Genomic DNA, 18,333 nt, shown 5'->3' on the forward strand with positions numbered 1-18,333 from the left:
GCAGATGATTAGTACGCAGTTGACAAGCCATTATACGGTACTCTCATGAGATAAGTAACTCCTGTTCATTTTTGTGAGGTGACTCTACATGTAGGCTACTATCTAGGCCAAGGGATTAACATATCGTAAGACTTTTTTTAGAGATAATCCCTTTAACCACAATGTTTGGGGTATCTTTGTCCTACTGGTTTAGTTCTCGGTAGGATAGTGTTTACGTCCTCAGCAGCTGGCCCTTCCAGGTCCAAGGGATTTCCATTTGGCCATGAAACTTCTAAATACACTGTTCCTCTGAAAATTTGGATGTATCACAACATTGTAGGTGAGTAGCTAATCCCTTTAGGGGTAGGTACACTCTCACGACATGTCCATGTTGTGGAACACAAACCACAGGTCTGCAAAACTCAGGCACCGGCCGTGTGAACTCCACATCGCAGTATGGACCCCCGACTTCAATAGGTCAGAGATCCGCAAGATCAAGATGGAAACACACGGAAGCCATTCTGTGTGCTGCCAGGTCTGTGCCTCCGTGCCGCAAAAGATAGGACATGTCCTATCTTTCACTACATCTTGCAGATCGCAGACCCATTGAAGGCAATGAGTCCACACTGCGACGTGGAGTTCACACAAACGGTGACCGGTCCTAAATGTCTTAGTTCAGCGAGAACGGTTCACCTTTACTGCTATTACAGCAGTATGGCCCCCAGAGGGATACATACAGTCTTCTCCAACTAGAGGCACAGTTCTTCCCTGTATATACAATGTTAACTATAATACAGGGGTGCATGGCCCAAATCACAGATGGGACAGATGACAATGTGGGCTGTGGTGTCTCTGCTTGTCACAGTCTATATATCCTCCATGATATACAGGTTTACCCCCCTAATCACATCCTGCATGGCCTTTCCTCAGGTCTGCTGGCCCTGGGTTCGCAAGCAGAAATACTCACAGCTTGCAGGGAGGCTTCCCAGTAACTCTAGTCTACTGCTCCACTCTCTACTCTCTTGTCACAACTGTGCAGGGCAACGCCGCCTGCCAATGGCTGGAGCTTCTCTAATCTTCACAGGGCCCACTACTACTTTGCAGGTCTACACCTCAAGCTCCCATTGGTGAGAACGGCAGCCCCTCGTAAAGACTTTCTTTGTGAACATGAGCAACACAACTTTCCTATGCATTGTCATGGTTCTAGGGCCCATCTACTGTGTTCTACCCCCCCCCCCCCAATCATAGAACCCATAGCCGTACTTTCCACTTGTTGTGGACAGGGCAACTGATACTTGTACTTAGGAGAACCACCAGAACCCATATAGTCTGAAAGACCTGTGGTGAACTGGAGAACACATGTCACTCATAGCCCAAAGCATGGCAACAGTGCACATTCGCATGTCTTGGCTACAACTAAGCGGACAGCCGATAACAGTCTAGAAACATGACTGCAGGATGTCGCTCCACTGTTTACTGCTACACAGACCAGGTTTACGGACTGTATGGGCAGTAAGGGGTACATTGTTTGAAATGTTGGCAGGTGAGGAGCCAATTTAACAGTATAACCTGTTGGAGTACTGGAAGTTATTGACCTGAATGTTTGGTTCTTCATCTGGTACTGAATCCAGCAACAGTTATTTTTGTGCTTTTTAGTTGTTATCTTCCTAATGTTTAGCTGATGGTTTCATAATCATTCCTGTCTCTTTCAGGCCAGGGGTCTGGCACTAAACCTGGACCAGAACCAGGACCTGGACCTTCTCCCACATTAGGCCCTGTTACTCCAGAGCTCTGTCACAGTGACATTGTATTTGATGGCATTTCACAAATCAGAGGAGAGATATTTTTCTTCAAAGATAGGTAAGGAATATGTGGGTGACTGCCCGCTTTTACACTACTCACAAAGTTAGAGATATTTGGCTTTCAGGTAAAATGTATAGAAAACGTAAAAAGTTCATGCTACAGTGATATTATATCATGAAAGTAGGGTATTTAAAGGAGTTGTCCGGCTTTCACCCAGTCAGCCCCCCTGAGGCTAGCATCGGAGCATCTCATGCTCCGATGCGCTCCCTTGCCCTGCGCTAAATCGCGCAGGGCAAGGTCTCTTTTGTTTTCATTAACACACTGCCGGGCGGAAACTTCCCGGCTCTGATGGGCGGGCTTTAGCACTGCCCTAGCCGTTTTACTGGCTAGGGAAGCGCTAAATCCCGCCCATGAACTGCTCCGATGCTCAAGTCAGGGGGGCTGCCGGGGTGAAAATGGTGGTATGTCCGGGTTCAGCTCTGAACCCGGACAACCCCTTTAAGTAGAAGCAGCAATGGTGATTTCCTGATCTCAAGCAATTTATTGAAACAAAAGCCACCACCAGTGGTGGGTGCACCCACACAAAAATGTCAGTGTCTCAATAACTTGTCATGTGGCCTTGAGCTTTAATTACAGCTTGACAACGACGTCTCATGCTGTTCACAAGTCGACTTATTGTCTGCTGAGACATGGTATCCCACTCTTCTTGAAGGGCGGCCCTCAGGTCATTGAGGTTCTGGGGTACAGAGTTATGAGCCTCTACACGGCGACTCAGCTGATCCCATAGGTTTTCATTGGTATTCAGGTCTGGAGAAAGTGCAGGCCACTCCATCTGAGGTACCCCAGCCTCCAGCAGCCATTCCCTAATGATGCGACCTCAATGAGCTGGCGCATTGTCGTCCATGAAAATGAAATTAGGCCTGTGTTGTTCATGCAGAGGGACAATGACTGGATTAATTACATTATTTAAGTAGTATGGGCTTGTCACTGTACCAATTACAAAGTGTAGGAAAGTTCTGTATTGACTAGACACACCTGCCCACACTGTAACACCACCACTACCAAAGTCATACAGTGGCTGATGCATAGCGCTCTCCTTGACATCTCCAACATCGTTGGCGGCCATCATTTCTGCTCAGCGTGAATCAACTTTCATCAGTGAACGGCACTGAGGCCCACTAGTCCCTCGTCCAGAATAGATGCTCCCTGGACCATGCAAGACAATGACGCCTGTGGTCAGGTAAACTTGCAGGTCGTGGAGTTGTGTGGCATTTATCATCCGGTTCTGCAAGGCATTGTCCATGATGAAGCGGTCATCAGTGTGGGATGTGGCCAAAGGACATCTACTTCTATGCCTTTCTGTGACTCTTCCAGTCTCTCTGTATCTCTGTTGCAACCTGCTGATGACACTCTGTGACACTCTAAGCTCAATGGCCACTTCCGTCTCAGAACATCCTGCTTGAAGCCTCGCAATGGCGAGGTACTGTTGATTAATTGTTAGGTGTTGTGTTGGTCTCATGATGTCAAAATGTGAATAGCATGATGAGGAGGACTGTTTAAATACTAATTCTAATTAAACCAGGAAATTTGCTGGGTGATTCATGGATCAAAAACCTGTTGTGAATTTTGTCGTTAAGCTCCTTGTTAGAGAACAGCAAGTTGTGCAAAAAGTACTGAAACACTGAACAATTGGACAAGTGCATTTAAAAGTTTAGAAAAGATCACACTAAGTTCACCTGTTAAGAGCAGAGTGTGTTTTAGGTTCATCCTGAAATTTCACCCACAAGCCAAATATCCCTAACTTTTTGTTAGTAGTTGTATATGGTTTTCAATGTTAACAGCTGGGAACTGTCAGGCGTTCTGTCTGGGTTTCCATCATCTTTAACTGCAGGAAGGTTAACCCCTCTTTTGTTATGGCCCTTTTATATAAGCAACCTTTTTAAAGGGGTTGTGCAAGAATGGGGATGGGGGATGTATAACCCCCCTCAATTGGCCGCAACTGTCAAATTTCATACTTACCTGCTTTCCGGTGCTGGCTCCACGCTCCTTCTCTTCCAGACCTGGACTGCTCCGCTGGGCTCCCTCGCTGAAAACATCTGGTTTGACATTGCCGCAGCCAATCACTGGCCATTTGTGACGTAAGAGGAGCTGGTCACCGCAGCTGTCTGTGATTGGCTTCAGGCAATGTCACACCAGATGTTTACAGCGAGGGAGCCCGGGGGGGGGGGGGGGGGGGGCATCACAAAACAGATCTAGAACATAGACTATATGTATAAAAAGATAAAATATATACATTTTTAATCAATGTTTTTCTCAAGATTTATATGGCGATCAGTAAACCGAAGGAGCAAGCCCTCAGGTCCCCTGCTAATTGCCACTTTCTGGCCAGATGTACCTGACAAAATTGATGCCGTTTATGAAGATCCTCAAGACGAGAAGACAATTTTCTTTGCAGGTAAATTTCAATGTATTTATCATCCATGGGTAAAAAATAAAAAAAGAATCATTGTTCACCTTACTGATCCTTCTATGCTGCTATTCCGAAGCTGTTCCGGTCCCTGCTGCTCTGTACTTCCTGCTCCTGTGTTCGAAACAAAAGGAATGGCTTTGACTGCCCACCTACCCAATCAGTGGCCACAGTGATAGCCCACCTCAGCAATTGGGATACAACCACACTTGTGAGATGGACTGGCCATCCGGATCTAAGTTCTGCACCCCGCAGCCTGGGCATTGCAGAAAGAGCAAATGAGAACATGTGATTATTGAAATGTGATTATTTGGGACGATTGCAAAGTGTATTTATAGAGAGAGAGACTCAGGGAGGAGTACTACCATCATTGCCATTGCCTATACATGACTATAGGGAGAAGCCTACTCTGTAATATACCTTGGAACTGTGCCTATTGCTGCTCTATGTACGGCAACTCCTATAATTCTATTCAGTAAAGAGAGGCTTTACTTATTCTAATCAAATGGTCCTGGTCATTGACTCCACCACCATCTGCTGGCCCCTACCTACTATTGCTCTACTGACTTACACCTATCTACCTAACATCAAGGGCACCCCAACCAGCACCAGGCAGGAGCCCCAGAACATCCAGGTTGTGCCAGGAGGAGCTGGAGAAAGATAAGCCACCATGATTACCTACCACCACCCTCACTCCTGCCACCACTACACCCATCCTCTCCAATGCCTCCATCCTTCTTCCCCTTGTGGTCTGAGTCACTGCAAGGTCAAGGATGGGTGCTTCACTCAGGAAGGATTTATGGGATGTGTTGTGGATATGCAATAAATGTTAATGATGGGAATATCCTTTTAATTAGGATTTTTTACCCTTATCTATATCTAATCATTAGAGGCAACTTTTGAACTAATTACAGTCTTCTGAGAATGATCTCTATCATCTTTGCATACATGCACACCTCCCAACTTTGTAAATGAATAAAGAGGGACACATTGTGCGGCGCGCAAAGCAACTTTCCCTGCACTAGGCCACGCCTCTAACTCCGCCCAAAACATAACTATACACCTAATCCCACCCAGTCCCCTTAATGCCCCCACATAGTAATTATTCCTCCTTCATGCCACCGCACAATATTTATGCCCACATTGTGTCTTCAGAGAATTATGCCCAGCTGTGTCCCCAGTAATATGCCCCCAGTAGTATGCCCACATTGTGCCCCCAGTAATATTCCCAGCTGTGCCCCCAGTAATATGCCCACATTGTGCCCCCCAGTAATATGCCCACATTGTGCCCCCCAGTAATATGCCCACATTGTTCCCCCCAGTAATATGCCCACATTGTGCCCCCCATGAATATTCCTACATTGTGCAACCCAGTAATATGCCCACATTGTGCCACCCAGTAATATGCCCACATTGTGCCACCCAGTAATATGCCTACATTGTGCCAACCAGTAATATGCCCACATTGTGCCCCCCAGTAATATGACCACATTGTGCCCCAGTAATATGACCACATTGTGCCCCCCAGTAATATGCCCACATTGTGCCTCCCAGTAATATGCCCACATTGTGACCCCCAGTAATATGCCCACATTGTGACCCCCAGTAATATGCCCACATTGTGACCCCCAGTAATATGCCCACATTGTGCCCCCCATTAATATGCCCACATTGAGCCCCCCATTAATATGCCCACATTGTGCCACCCAGTAATATGCCCACATTGTGCCCCCAGTAATATGCCCACATTGTGACCCCCAGTAATATGCCCACATTGTGCCCCCCATTAATATGCCCACATTGAGCCCCCCATTAATATGCCCACATTGTGCCACCCAGTAATATGCCCACATTGTGCCCCCCAGTAATATGCCCACTTTGTGCCCCCCAGTAATATGACCACATTGTGCCCCTCACAGAAAGTAAAAAAAAATAAACACCACATACTTACCTTCTTCCCAGCAGCAGCAGCAGCAGCAGCAGCAGGACATCGGCTGCTCTTTCCCTATTTATAGTTGTCTCTCCCACAATGCTGTGCGGTTTATAGCCTCAGTTGGACCTGTGGATAGCTGGTGTTTGGATCTCTGCTAAGTTCCTGGTGCTGCCATAGCTTCTTGAAAGTGAAGTGTTACCTTTCCCTTTGCATTTTGGCTTTTCTGTGTGTTGCATTTCTTCGTTGTTTTGTATTAGGCCTTAGGTGACTCCTGTTCATCCTTCCTTTTGGAGGAACAGGTTGTCCCATTCCTGTCATTAGTACCAGGGTCCTTTAGGGTTAGATAGGACTAGGTATTCCTGTGTATGAATTCACCTACCTCTGGGGTCTGTTTATACTGGTAGTCAGTCAGGGCTTTGGTTAGGGTTTTCACTAGGGGGTGTCCATCTTCCTAATTTTCAGGCCTTATTTCCTTTCCCCTTTCCGTCCTATGTTTGGTGTGAAGTTTCCCTCCCACATTAGAGAGTGCCAAATAGTGCACCTATACTGCCAATGCACAGTTACAGGCACCCTCTAGCAGTAATGGCCAGTTCCCCGTGTTCGCCCGCGAACACATGCGAGCTGCCACCCTAAATCACAAGTCCGGCGAGGCACAGGTAAGACCTTACCTGTGCCTGCGCCGCAAGCCGGTCTGAAACAAATGCGGTCACCGGGAGCAGGCAGTTCCGAGAACAGCCGCTGGGGGCCTTCATCGGGCTGTTCTCGGAACTACCTGCTCCCGGTGACCGCATTTGTTTCAGACTGGCTCGCGGTGCAGGCACAGGTAAGGACTTACCTGTGCCTCGCCGGACTTGTGATTTAATATGGCAGCTCGCATGTGTTCGCGGGCGAACACTGCGAACTGGCCATCACTGCCCTCTAGTACCCTCCTCACAGTATCAGTGGCCTCTTATTGCCCCCACACAGTGATAGGGTCTCCTTCGTGCCCTACAAACATTTAAAGTGCTTCTTACTGCCCTACAAAAGTAAAAGAAACTAATATAAAATACAAACCTTTCTACCTGCTCATCTACCATAGTCATCTGTATGAGTTCAAGGTGACGGTTTTAACCATGTAACTGCCTCCTTGCATATGCCCCTACTATTAAAGAGAATCTGTCAGCAGATCTGTACCTATGACACTGGCTGACCTGTTCCATGTGCGCTTGGCAGCTGAAGGCATCTGTGTTGGTCCCATGTTCATATGTGTCCACATTGTGGGAAAAATGATGTTTTATTATATGCAAATGAGCTTTTAGGAGCAATGGGGGCGTTGCCGTTACTCCGAGGCTCCGCTCTCTCTGCGGCTGCCATGCCCTCTGCACATTGATTGGCAGGGCCAGGCAGGCGTGACCACATTTACACTGCCTGGTCCTGTCAATAAAAACGCAAAGGGTACGGCACCTGCATAGAGCAGAACCTTTAGGCCCCTTTCACACGGGCGAGTATTCCGCGCGGATGCCATGCGTGAGTTGAACGCATTGCACCCGCACTGAATACTGACACATTCATTTCTATGGGGCTGTTCACATGAGCGGTGATTTTCACGCATCACTTGTGCGTTGCGTGAAAATCGCAGCATGCTCTATGTTCTGCGTTTTTCACGCAACGCAGGCCCCATAGAAGTGAATGGGGTTGCGTGAAAATCGCAAGCATCTGCAAGCAAGTGCGGATGCGGTGCGATTTTCACGCACTGTTGCTAGGAGACGATCGGGATGGAGACCCGATCATTATTATTTTCCCTTATAACATGGTTATAAGGGAAAATAATAGCATTCTGAATACAGAATGCATAGTACAATAGCGCTGGAAGGGTTAAAAAAATAATAATAATAATTTAACTCACCTTAATCCACTTGACCGCGGAGCCCGGCTTCTCCTTCTGTCTCCTTTCTTTAGGACCTGGGTAAAGGACCTGTGGTAACGTCACTCCGGTCATCACATGATCCATCACATGATCTTTTACCATGGTGATGGATCATGTGATGGATCATGTGATGACCGGAGTGACGTTACCACAGGTCCTTTACCCAGGTCCTGAAGAAAGGAGACAGAAGGAGAAGCCGGGCTCCGCGGTCAAGTGGATTAAGGTGAGTTAAATTATTATTTTTTAACCCCTCCAGCGCTATTTTACTATGCATTCTGTATTCAGAATGCTATTATTTTCCCTTATAACCATGTTATAAGGGGAAATAATACAATCTACAGAACACCGATCCCAAGCCCGAACTTCTGTGAAGAAGTTCGGGTTTGGGTACCAAACATGTGCGATTTTTCTCACGCGAGTGAAAAACGCATTACAATGTTTTGCAGGTGTTCCCGCAACGCACTCGCACATTTTCCCGCAACGCCCGTGTGAAAGAGGCCTTAGGAGTAATGCTAACGCCCCCGTTGCTCTTAGAGGCTAGATTTTGCACATATTAAAACATTATTTTCTCACACATATGAACATGGGACCAACACAGACGTCTTCAGCTGCCAAGCGCACATGTAACAGGTCAGCCAGTGTCATAGGGACAGACCTGCTGACAGATGCCCCTTAACAGAAGTGACAGCACGTACATGTAGCATCCAACTCTTTTGTCCTCCTTCCGTGACCACTTGCTTCCTGCTCAGTCGTTCGTTGTGTTGAAGATTCAGCTAAAGTCTTTCCTTTACCCTTCTCATCCTTCTGGAATTTCTTGTGTAATGGGGGGTTAGGAGGGGGCTTGCTAAATGAGTGTGACTCTGTGATCACTCCCATTGTATCTGCTCATTTGGACATGGTGGAAAAAGTGATGCAAGGGCTTCCTGTTTTTTTGTTCTAATTTGAAAGATCAAAATCTATACCAGGGTCCCCAGCCGTCAAATTTCATTTATAGTACTGGTGTTCTGTGCTAGAGGGGCAATTGGGCCCCTACAGTCACCAGGGCTTAGGTGCAGACACCCTTTTTGTCCCCTTCCTTTATAATTACCCCCTGTTAAAAACTTCTGAGGGGGCTAAATATGTGTTGTGATCCACTCGTGGCCCTCCCAATTTGACTGGGTGTATAAATGTAGAAGTTTGAAACTATGGAATTTGAATGTGGGACATTCTGGAGGATATTACACCTCACAGGCACATCTGGACCTAATCCATGTTATATCTGCTTGAACCTGTTTGTTCAAGAATTGCCTTTTTTAGTATTGGGTATGTTGTAATGATTTTCATTTGCATATTAGTTACAGTACTGTATGTTCCTTGCGGAGAAAACAGTGGTAGAGTGGTATCAGTTTATGTCAGTTTCTAGGACTGCTCAAAACCACAAGTCTGCAGGATGACGGGATTTTTAATATTTTCCACATGGGCCGTGAGGACAGATATATTTCAAAATGACTAACCCATGATTCATTAGTCCACAAAAGTTGGAAGAGCTCGCAACACAGGCTAAACAATGGCTTCTCAATCTTCCACTACTGGACCTCCCTCAAAACGTTATCTCAAACTAGGTTTCATCGATCTCCTGAACACACTGTAACCTTAAAATAAGCCAGTTACATCATTTAAAGGTGTTATATCACAACCGATGTAAAAAGATGAAAATCAGACATCATATAGAACACGACTATCTCCTTCTAACAAAGCTAGAACCAGCCCTGCACCTCACATGGATCCAGAGATCTCCTCATTCATTGCTCCATTTGCTCTGCTAGATTCTCTTTAGGCTGGCAGCTCGTGGATGTGTCCTTTCTGCTACCGCTTTCTCCCTATCCTTTGTCACGGGGTGTGTTTTTGCTGCTACAGCTCTTTCCTTAAAACTGTCACAATTTCTACCAGGAGGTTTCTTTGCTGGCCGTTGAGGGATGGAACTGAGCATGTGCGACCATCTCAGTAGGTGGACATGCACAATACCATACAGATTAAACACTAGGGGCACCATTATAGTGAAGTAAAGTGAATATCTCACAACTGAAACTTTCTAAGGCCCCTTGCAGACGAGCGTGTCCGGTTGCGGATGCTTTCATTGAAAACTGCGCTATTTTGCAAACAAAGCCATTCCGTTTTGTTTGCGACCGCGTTCAGTTTTTATCGCGCAGGTGCAAAGCGATTTACTGCGTTTTGCACGCGCGTGATAAAAAAAGGGAATGTTTACAAACAACATCTCTTAGCAGCCATCCGTGAGAATCGCATCGCATCCGCACTTGCTTGGGGATGCAATTCGATTTTCATGCAGCCCCATTCACTTCTATGGGGCCACGGCTGCGTGATTTTCATGCAACGCAAAAGTGATGCGTGAAAACCACCGCTCAAGGACACAGACCCATTTAAATGAATGGGTCTGGATTCCGTGCGGGCGCAATACGTTCGCATCACGCATCGCACCCGCGCGGATTTCGGGCTCATGTGAAAGGGGCCTAACAGAAAGTAAATGTTTTAAGTAACTAGGTTTTAAAGCTCATTTCTATTAAAATATTTAAACGGGTTGTCTCATCACAGACAATGGTGGTATATCGCTAGGCTATGCCCCCATTGTCTTATAGGTACGGGTCCCACCGCTGAGACCCGCACCTATATCAAGAATGAGGCCCGCAAAGTGGTGGCTGGAGGACTCCAGTCCAGCCACCACCAAGCGAGCTTCCCATAGAAGTGAATGGGAGCGCATTGCGCATGACGGGCCACCGCTCTCATTCACTTCTATGGTCTCGATGGAAATAGCGGAGCCAGAGCTTGGCTATTTTTGGTGACTCCCATAGAAAATGAATAGAGGGCGGCTGTGCATGTGCAGTGCACCCTCCACCACTTTCGGGGCGTCATTCTCGATATAGGTGCGGTTCCCAGCGGTGTGACCCGCACCTATAAGACAATGAGGGCATATCCTAGTGATATGCCCCCCATTGTCTGTGATGAGACAACCCCTTTAATGGTGGGCGGCACAACCCCTTTATCCAGAGATTCAGGTAGCCACAGCAAGGCCTGAGTAACATACGGTCACATCTCTCAAAACCGCCTCTCCAGTAGTGCCTGACAACCACTGGTGGGTGCCTCACTGAATCACTAAGCTTGACTATATAGCGCAATGAACATATGCCTCTTTGCAGACTAGAGACGCTTATAGTCTCCAGGTAAAGTATATGTTATGCTACTACAGGCTAGATGAGGACACTGTAGGATTTGTAGAGTTGCAAACATTTCCTGCAACAAATTGTACCACGTGTGAAGGTGCTCCTACAAGGAAAAAAACAAAACTCCATAGGCATATGGTGGTACAGTAGAGGAACATCGTACCGAGCCATAATATATGCACATGAGCCTGAAAACAAGGGAGGCGTTTTTTGGTTCTAACTGGTTTATTTGGTTTATGTTATAACTGGTTAGATAAGAACGTTTGTGTGTGCTCCGTGCTCCCTCTTCTGGTAACGTTTGGAACCACCGACATCATTTTCTCTGTGGATTATTGTACACTCATTTTCAATAATATGCTGCTTCCAAGGAGATTAGAAATTCCTTTTTACATTTTTATAGTCTAATACTCTAGACCAGGCATCCTCAAACTACGGCCCTCCAGCTGTTGCAAAACTACAACTCCCGGCATGCCCGAACAGCCTACAGGTATCAGCCTACAGCAGGGCATTGTGGGAGTTGTAGTTTTACAACAGCTGGAGGGCCGCAGGTTGAGGATGCCTGGTCTAGACCTTAACCAATTCAGTACCATAATAATCTCATCCATGGCCAGATAGTTAAGCAGCTGTTATCAGGGGGTGCAGGTCCCGAGGAGAAGTGGTTGATAACTTCTGTCTTCTGTTTTCCAGCCTACATAGTGCTCAATGAGCAGAGGAAGCCGCAATGCCTCTGATCACTGGATCATTGGATGACCCCTGGCATGGATGCTGGGTATTACTAGACCCAGATCAACTGTGCCAGTGACTAATGTCTCGACAGGATGTTTTACTCCTGTTACTAGGGCATCCATTTAGGCTTCATGCACACAGCCATATCCGATTTTTGCTCCACCGAAAAAAGGATACCAGAAAAACAGATAGCTAGTGGCACCATTAATGTTAAGAGAGCACGCGAATGCTACAGGGCCCAATGCTGAACTACCTCTTCTCTGGGCAAGAAAACAACATTTTTTCATGTAGTGGCCACTAGGTGGAGCTCAGTGCAAAGAGATCAATGATAAGTATATAAAATCCTGTGCACTGAGCTCCCTCTAGTGGTGGCTGCAGGCAAAAAGCTTTGTAATAGAGGAGAAGCTGATTTATCAGTTTATATAGCGAGAAATATGGCCACAATTGTAAAGCTCCTGTACCACATCTTCCGCCATAGAAGTCAGATTAAGTGGATGAGGAGGGCAACGTTTTATATTATCATTTTTTTTATTGAAATTTCTTCCACTTAAAAGAAAAACTTAAATTTGTCAGAGAACTGGGGCATTGGTGACCCCTGCTTGATCAGTGTCTGCACACAGTGGCATTGGTGGACTTACAGAGGGAGCCCCCTTCTTCTAGAAAACCACTTAGGTGCTGCGGTCACTATTGACTGTGGTATCTAAGGTGTTAAACAGAGCTATCGCCGCTACGGCTGCTAGAGTGAGTTATCAGTTGTATGATACCGTCGGCACCCACAAGTAATGGTGCAGGCACAGCTCCTTTGCTGCACCATCACTGCCCCATAATATTTTCGGCCGTGGCGACAAGCCCCTGTGCATGCACTTCATTATACAGGATGTGCTGACTAAGGCCTCTTGCACACAACTGTATGTATTTTGCGCTCCGCAAAAAACGGATTCGCAAAAAATACGGATGAAATCCGTGTGCATTCTGTATTTTGCGAGACGGATCAGCTGGCCCCTAATAGAACAGTCCTATCCTTGTCCGTAATGCGGACCATAATAGGACATGTTCTATTTTTTTTGCGGAACTGAAATACAGAATGCACACGGAGTTTTTTTTGCAGACCCATTGAAATGAATGGTTCCGCATACGGTCCGCAAAATAAAAAGGAACGGACACTGAATGAAAATACATTTGTGTGCAAGAGGCCTAACTTTATATAATAATATATGGCGGTTCCCACCCACCACAGGACGGGAAGTGGTTAATTGGATTTTCCGGATTCAGCAAATATAGCTTGTTTGCCATTTTGAAATATAATTGTCGTATTAGGCTACTTTCGCACTTGCGGCAGGACGGATCCGACAGGCTGTTCACCCCGTCCTTCCGCTATTTCGCGGTGCCGCCAGACCGCCGCTCTCCGTCCCCATTGACTATAATGGGGACGGGGGCGGAGCTCCGGTGCAGGACGGCAGTGCACGGCGAAAGGCCGCTGGACTAAAAGTCCTGCATGTCCGACTTTTTAGTCCGGCGTCCTCTCAACGTGAACTGCCGTACTGCGCCGGAGCTCCGCCCCTGTCCCCATTATAGTCAAAGGGGACGAAGTGGCGGTCTGGCGGCACGGCGAAATAGCGGAAGGACGGATCCGACAGGGTAAACAGCCTGTCGGATCCGTCCTGCCGCAAGTGTGAAAGTACCCTTAGTTTCTCCCTTTTCAAGATCTCTGCTTGCTTTCATTGAATTGGAAACTTCACTGGTTACTTGCAGTAGATAATCAGAGCTCTGAAGTGGACTTTAAGCCGTACACTAGAGATTTGGGACTTTACTAGCCTTTCCGTAAGATTTGGGGCACTGGTCAAACGCACGCGTAACATGCTAATCGTCGCGCCTGTTGGTCTGATTTGGTGAGGGACGAGAGTTGTATGTAGTCGTAATGCTTGTGTGGCAGCCATGACCACATGGAGCCTCCTGACCAATCATGTAATTGCCTTTTGAATGGCGCCCCACACAGGGGTTCAGGGCATGATTCAGAGGGTGAGGAGCAGCTGCATCTTTCCATTTCCCTTCGGCTAGGTTCACACTGAGTATTTTGGGAACTGTTTTGGTGCAGATTCCATGCCAAAAATCCACACCAGATCTTTTTTTTTTTTCCTGTCCTGTCCAATCTTGACCTTGCAGAATCCGTGTCCAGAATTTCTATTGAAAATGGCCAGGAAAGAAAATCCTCGTTGAAACCGCACCAAAAACCGTGTTAAAAAACATATCAGGAAAAGAAAATGCATGCAGAAAAAACCTGATATGGATTCCCCGTCAGTTTTTTTTTTTCAGCGCCGAAAATACTCAGTGTGAACCTAGCCTTAGAAGAAGGTAGAGTATTAGATCTGGGCTCCTGTATCCACATTCTGTTGTGTGATCTTCTGCATCCTTTATCTAACAGGCGATGAATACTGGGTCTATTCCTCAAGCACACTAGAACGAGGATACCCTAAAAAGTTAACTAGCCTCGGACTTCCATCAGATCTGAAGCGGGTGGACGCTGCTTTTAACTGGAGCAAAAACAAAAAAACCTACATTTTCGCCGGGGACAAGTTCTGGAGGTAATGGTGACATTTCTGTGAGATGGTTACAGTAAAATCATTCTCTGCTAATAATTTCAAGTGACATCCTTACACTAGTCACATACATGTATCAACCAGCTGAAGACCAGGCCATTTCCCCACTTTCTGACCAGAATCATTTTCCGTTTTTTCAGTGCATGTGTCTAAAGCCATAACTTTTTTGCTTGTTTATTTAAATAACTTTTGCGCCTTCTTTGGGGGCTTTATTTTTATGTCACTATTATGTTATTTTTTATACCCTGGAGAATGTAAAATAAAACAAAGAAAAAATAGTAGTTCTTCACTTTTTTTTAATTATTTTTTTCTTTAATATAACAAAGTACAATGAAAATAGTTTTTAAAATGATCTCCCCTTTCCATAATGGTCCTTTTGATATAGGGAGATATGTAGTTTGCAGTGTGGCATGTAGTGGCGGTTTTAATTATTTATTATTATAATAATAATATTTTGTCTTTATTTTTTATATATTTTTATTTTACACTTTGTGCCCCCCCCCCCCCTCTAAAGTTATTCTAAATCTTTGGGAGGCATTTATTTAATTGCTGATTTCGCCTGTAACTGGGGCTGACCTATTAACCCCAGTTACACAGTAAATACAGTCCCCCGAGAGGTTTGATAAGGCTGTTCCGCCTCATGCAGAGCTGATCAGTCTAAGGGCTCATTCAGACGACCGTGTGAATGGATCCGCATCCGTTCTGCAATTTTGCGGAACGGGTGCGGACCCGTTCATTTCAATGGGGCCAGAAAAGATGTACACAGCACACTGTTGTGCTGTCCGCATCCGTAGTTCCGTTCGCATGCTCCATAAGAAAGATAGAGCAAGTCCTATTCTTGTCCGCAATCATGGACAAGAATAGTCATTTCTATCATAGTGCCAGCCGTGTGCGGTCCCCAAATTCCGGAACGCACACGGCCGGTATCCGTGTTTTTTGGATCCGCAATTTGTGGACAACAAAACACTACGGCCGTCTGAATGAGCCCTAAGACCCGGCAGCTTGTGAAGACACCCAGCCCCCAGACTGATCACATGATTGCTAGGATCGGAGCAGGAAGCAGCATTGCCGCTTGCTGAGCTGTATACACAGCGCTGATTGAGTGCTGTGTATACCGTGATAGGGAAGGCAGGGACTGTCCCTGCTTTCCCTATGGGGAGCCCTGAAGTCACTGACAGCGGGGTCCCTGCCCCTGCCGCTGTGTGATTAGCATGCAGCTGCTAACTCTGCAAGGGTGTGCCTAAAGTTAAAGGGGTATTCTGGTTGTTACAAGTTATTATCCCTGATCCACAGGATAGGGGATAACTATAAGATCGGTGGGTGTCCAACGGCTGGGACCCCCCCCACTGCTTATAAGAACGGGGCTTCCATGCCCCACGGAGCCCCCATGAAGCAAACGAAGTGGCAGGTCGAGCATGCACACTGCCCCTCCATCTCTACTGCAGGTCTGGGGCCCACGGAGTACAGCGCTCGGCTATTTCCAGAAGTCCCAAAGAGATCCATGCTCGACCTGCCTCTCCATTCATTTTGGAGGGCACAGGGTACAGGGTTCCAATTGTTGTGATCGGTGGGGGTCCTAGCATTAGGATCGATCTAATAGTTATCCGCTATCCTATGGATAGGGGATGACTTGTAACAACCAGAATACCCTTTTAAGTGTGGACCATCTGGACGTTTCTAGTCAACCAATGGTCCGGATGAGTCGGGTTAAAAGACTATTCTTTCAGAAATTTTTTATATTTTGTATATGATAAAGTTATACAATTTTCCATTATACTTTTTGTATCAATAAGTCAAGATTTTCAGGATTTTTTTTGCAGTCAATCCATAGTACAGTTAAAGAAACTTTGACTGGTACGGGCCCGGATCCTGAGATCCCCCACGTTCGCTCAAATGAAGAGGAAGAAGCAGCCTACTGAGCACTGTGCTTCCTCACCCTTGGCTCTCCTTGGAGATGTTCGCAGAAGAGTTTACAGACTAAAAAATATATATTTGAGTCCGCTCACCGCTCTGTCTTTGAGGAGATGAGAGCACAGCCAGTCACAGCCAAAGGGGCACAGTGCTTAGCTTCTCCGCTTTGTTTCAGCGATGGGTGAGGGTCTCAGGTTCCACACCCCACCAGTCAAAACTTTTGATATGTCACTATGAAACATTAGAAGTTTTCTTTGAATGTTACTTACTCTGTATGACTGAGTATAGCAGCGGGATTCATATGGGAATGGCTACATTCTGATCACTGGATCATGTTGGTTGTTCTTGTGAGGAAACATCTCTGCTATTTGCATCGTTTTTATTTTATATTTCTTGTTCTCTACAGATATAATGAAGTGAAGCAGAAAATGGACACTGGTTTCCCTAAATTAATTGCAGATTCATGGAATGGTGTACACGACAATCTAGATGCTGTATTTGACCTCGGTGGAAATGGTAAGAAAACTCAGCTGGTCATACGTGAAAGTTTTCCGATCAATCGGCTGTTCTTGGTTTATCTGTGAAGGTTGTTGTCTTGGAAGTCAAAATGACAAATCATAGATCGATCTGTGGATTAGCCTGGGCTTCCATGGATGGGATGCAGATCTGTCCTTCAGCATGAATACATTTTTACCTACCGTACCTGACAATGACCGGAAAAAAAAAAGCCAACACAACAGATCAACTTTTGCACAGATATTTGCCATTGGTTGGGCATCTGTCACACTTAGTTGTGTCACACAACGATACGATGGATGGCGAAAAGTGGTCTAAATCTGGCATTTCAGCCATCCAAAATCACTTGAATTAAAGAAGGTTGTCTGTTGTTTCCAGATGGAGTAACAAACCAGAATTCGCAAAACGCTGGCATCAGCCATGTGCACATGGCCGGCACTATAATAGAAAATGCCTATTCTTGTCCGCTATTGCAGACAAGAATAGGACACGTTCTATTTTTTTGCGGAGCCGCGGACCGGAAGTTCAGGGCCGTGGAACGGAAGTGCGGATGCGGACAAAACTGTGTGCTGTCCGCATCTTTTCCAGCCCCATTGAAAATGAATGGGTCCGCACCCGTTCTGCATAATTGCGGAACGGATCTGGACCATTCATACGGACGTCTGAATGGACCCTTAGTCAGACCAGAAAACTGCTTGAGTTCCACAAGAGACTTATATCATGATTTGGGGAAGAGGGAATGGGTGAGGGAGTGGAAAGAGAAGCAGAAGTAAGCACTCCTTTGTGTAAGCAATGTAAAGTGGGGAAAGTGGGGCCATCTGGTGAAGGTCTAGAGGACCAAGATTACTGTGGAAGTACTGCAAATAGGAATTAAAGGAGACAAGACTATAGTTTAGGTAGTAGTCTCCATCATTGGTCACTTATGGAGAAGTAGTAGATTGGATGGAAGAAAGTAGAAGCACATTTTCCGTTGAGTAATAGACACCACCAGTGGCCGGTGATTGGCCAGCTTTGCCTGTCGATGCAGCACAGTAAGCAAATACCAGCAGGGGGCACTGGATTGGCAGCTTCAGAACAGAAGGGGATCTAAAGGGTAAGTAATGCTCATTTTATTATTTTATGGCATTTCACACCATTGCTCTGTTTTTTGTGTGTTCCTAGACAATCCCTGTTAAAAATTACCAAAGCTTTATTTTTTTCCAGAAACAGTGCCACACCTGTCCATGCGCTGTGTTTGGTATTGCAGCTCATCCACATGTGAATGTGACGACGCTGCTATA

The 18,333-nt window shown here is 46.1% G+C and overlaps 1 protein-coding gene across 1 annotated transcript in view; it reads left to right on the forward strand.

The window, feature by feature from the left end:
• The window catches only part of MMP2 (matrix metallopeptidase 2), a 40,995-nt gene that overhangs the window by 21,596 nt on the left and 1,066 nt on the right, over positions 1-18,333 (forward strand). Inside the window, exons 9-12 of the mRNA XM_040409275.1 lie at positions 1,692-1,839; positions 4,101-4,237; positions 14,452-14,611; positions 16,944-17,053. Of these exons, the coding sequence (XP_040265209.1) occupies positions 1,692-1,839; positions 4,101-4,237; positions 14,452-14,611; positions 16,944-17,053 (555 nt within the window). The remainder of the gene's footprint in view (positions 1-1,691; positions 1,840-4,100; positions 4,238-14,451; positions 14,612-16,943; positions 17,054-18,333) is intronic.

The sequence above is a fragment of the Bufo bufo genome, chromosome 10 (assembly GCF_905171765.1).
Source record: "Bufo bufo chromosome 10, aBufBuf1.1, whole genome shotgun sequence".
Classification (NCBI taxonomy): Eukaryota; Metazoa; Chordata; class Amphibia; order Anura; family Bufonidae; genus Bufo; species Bufo bufo.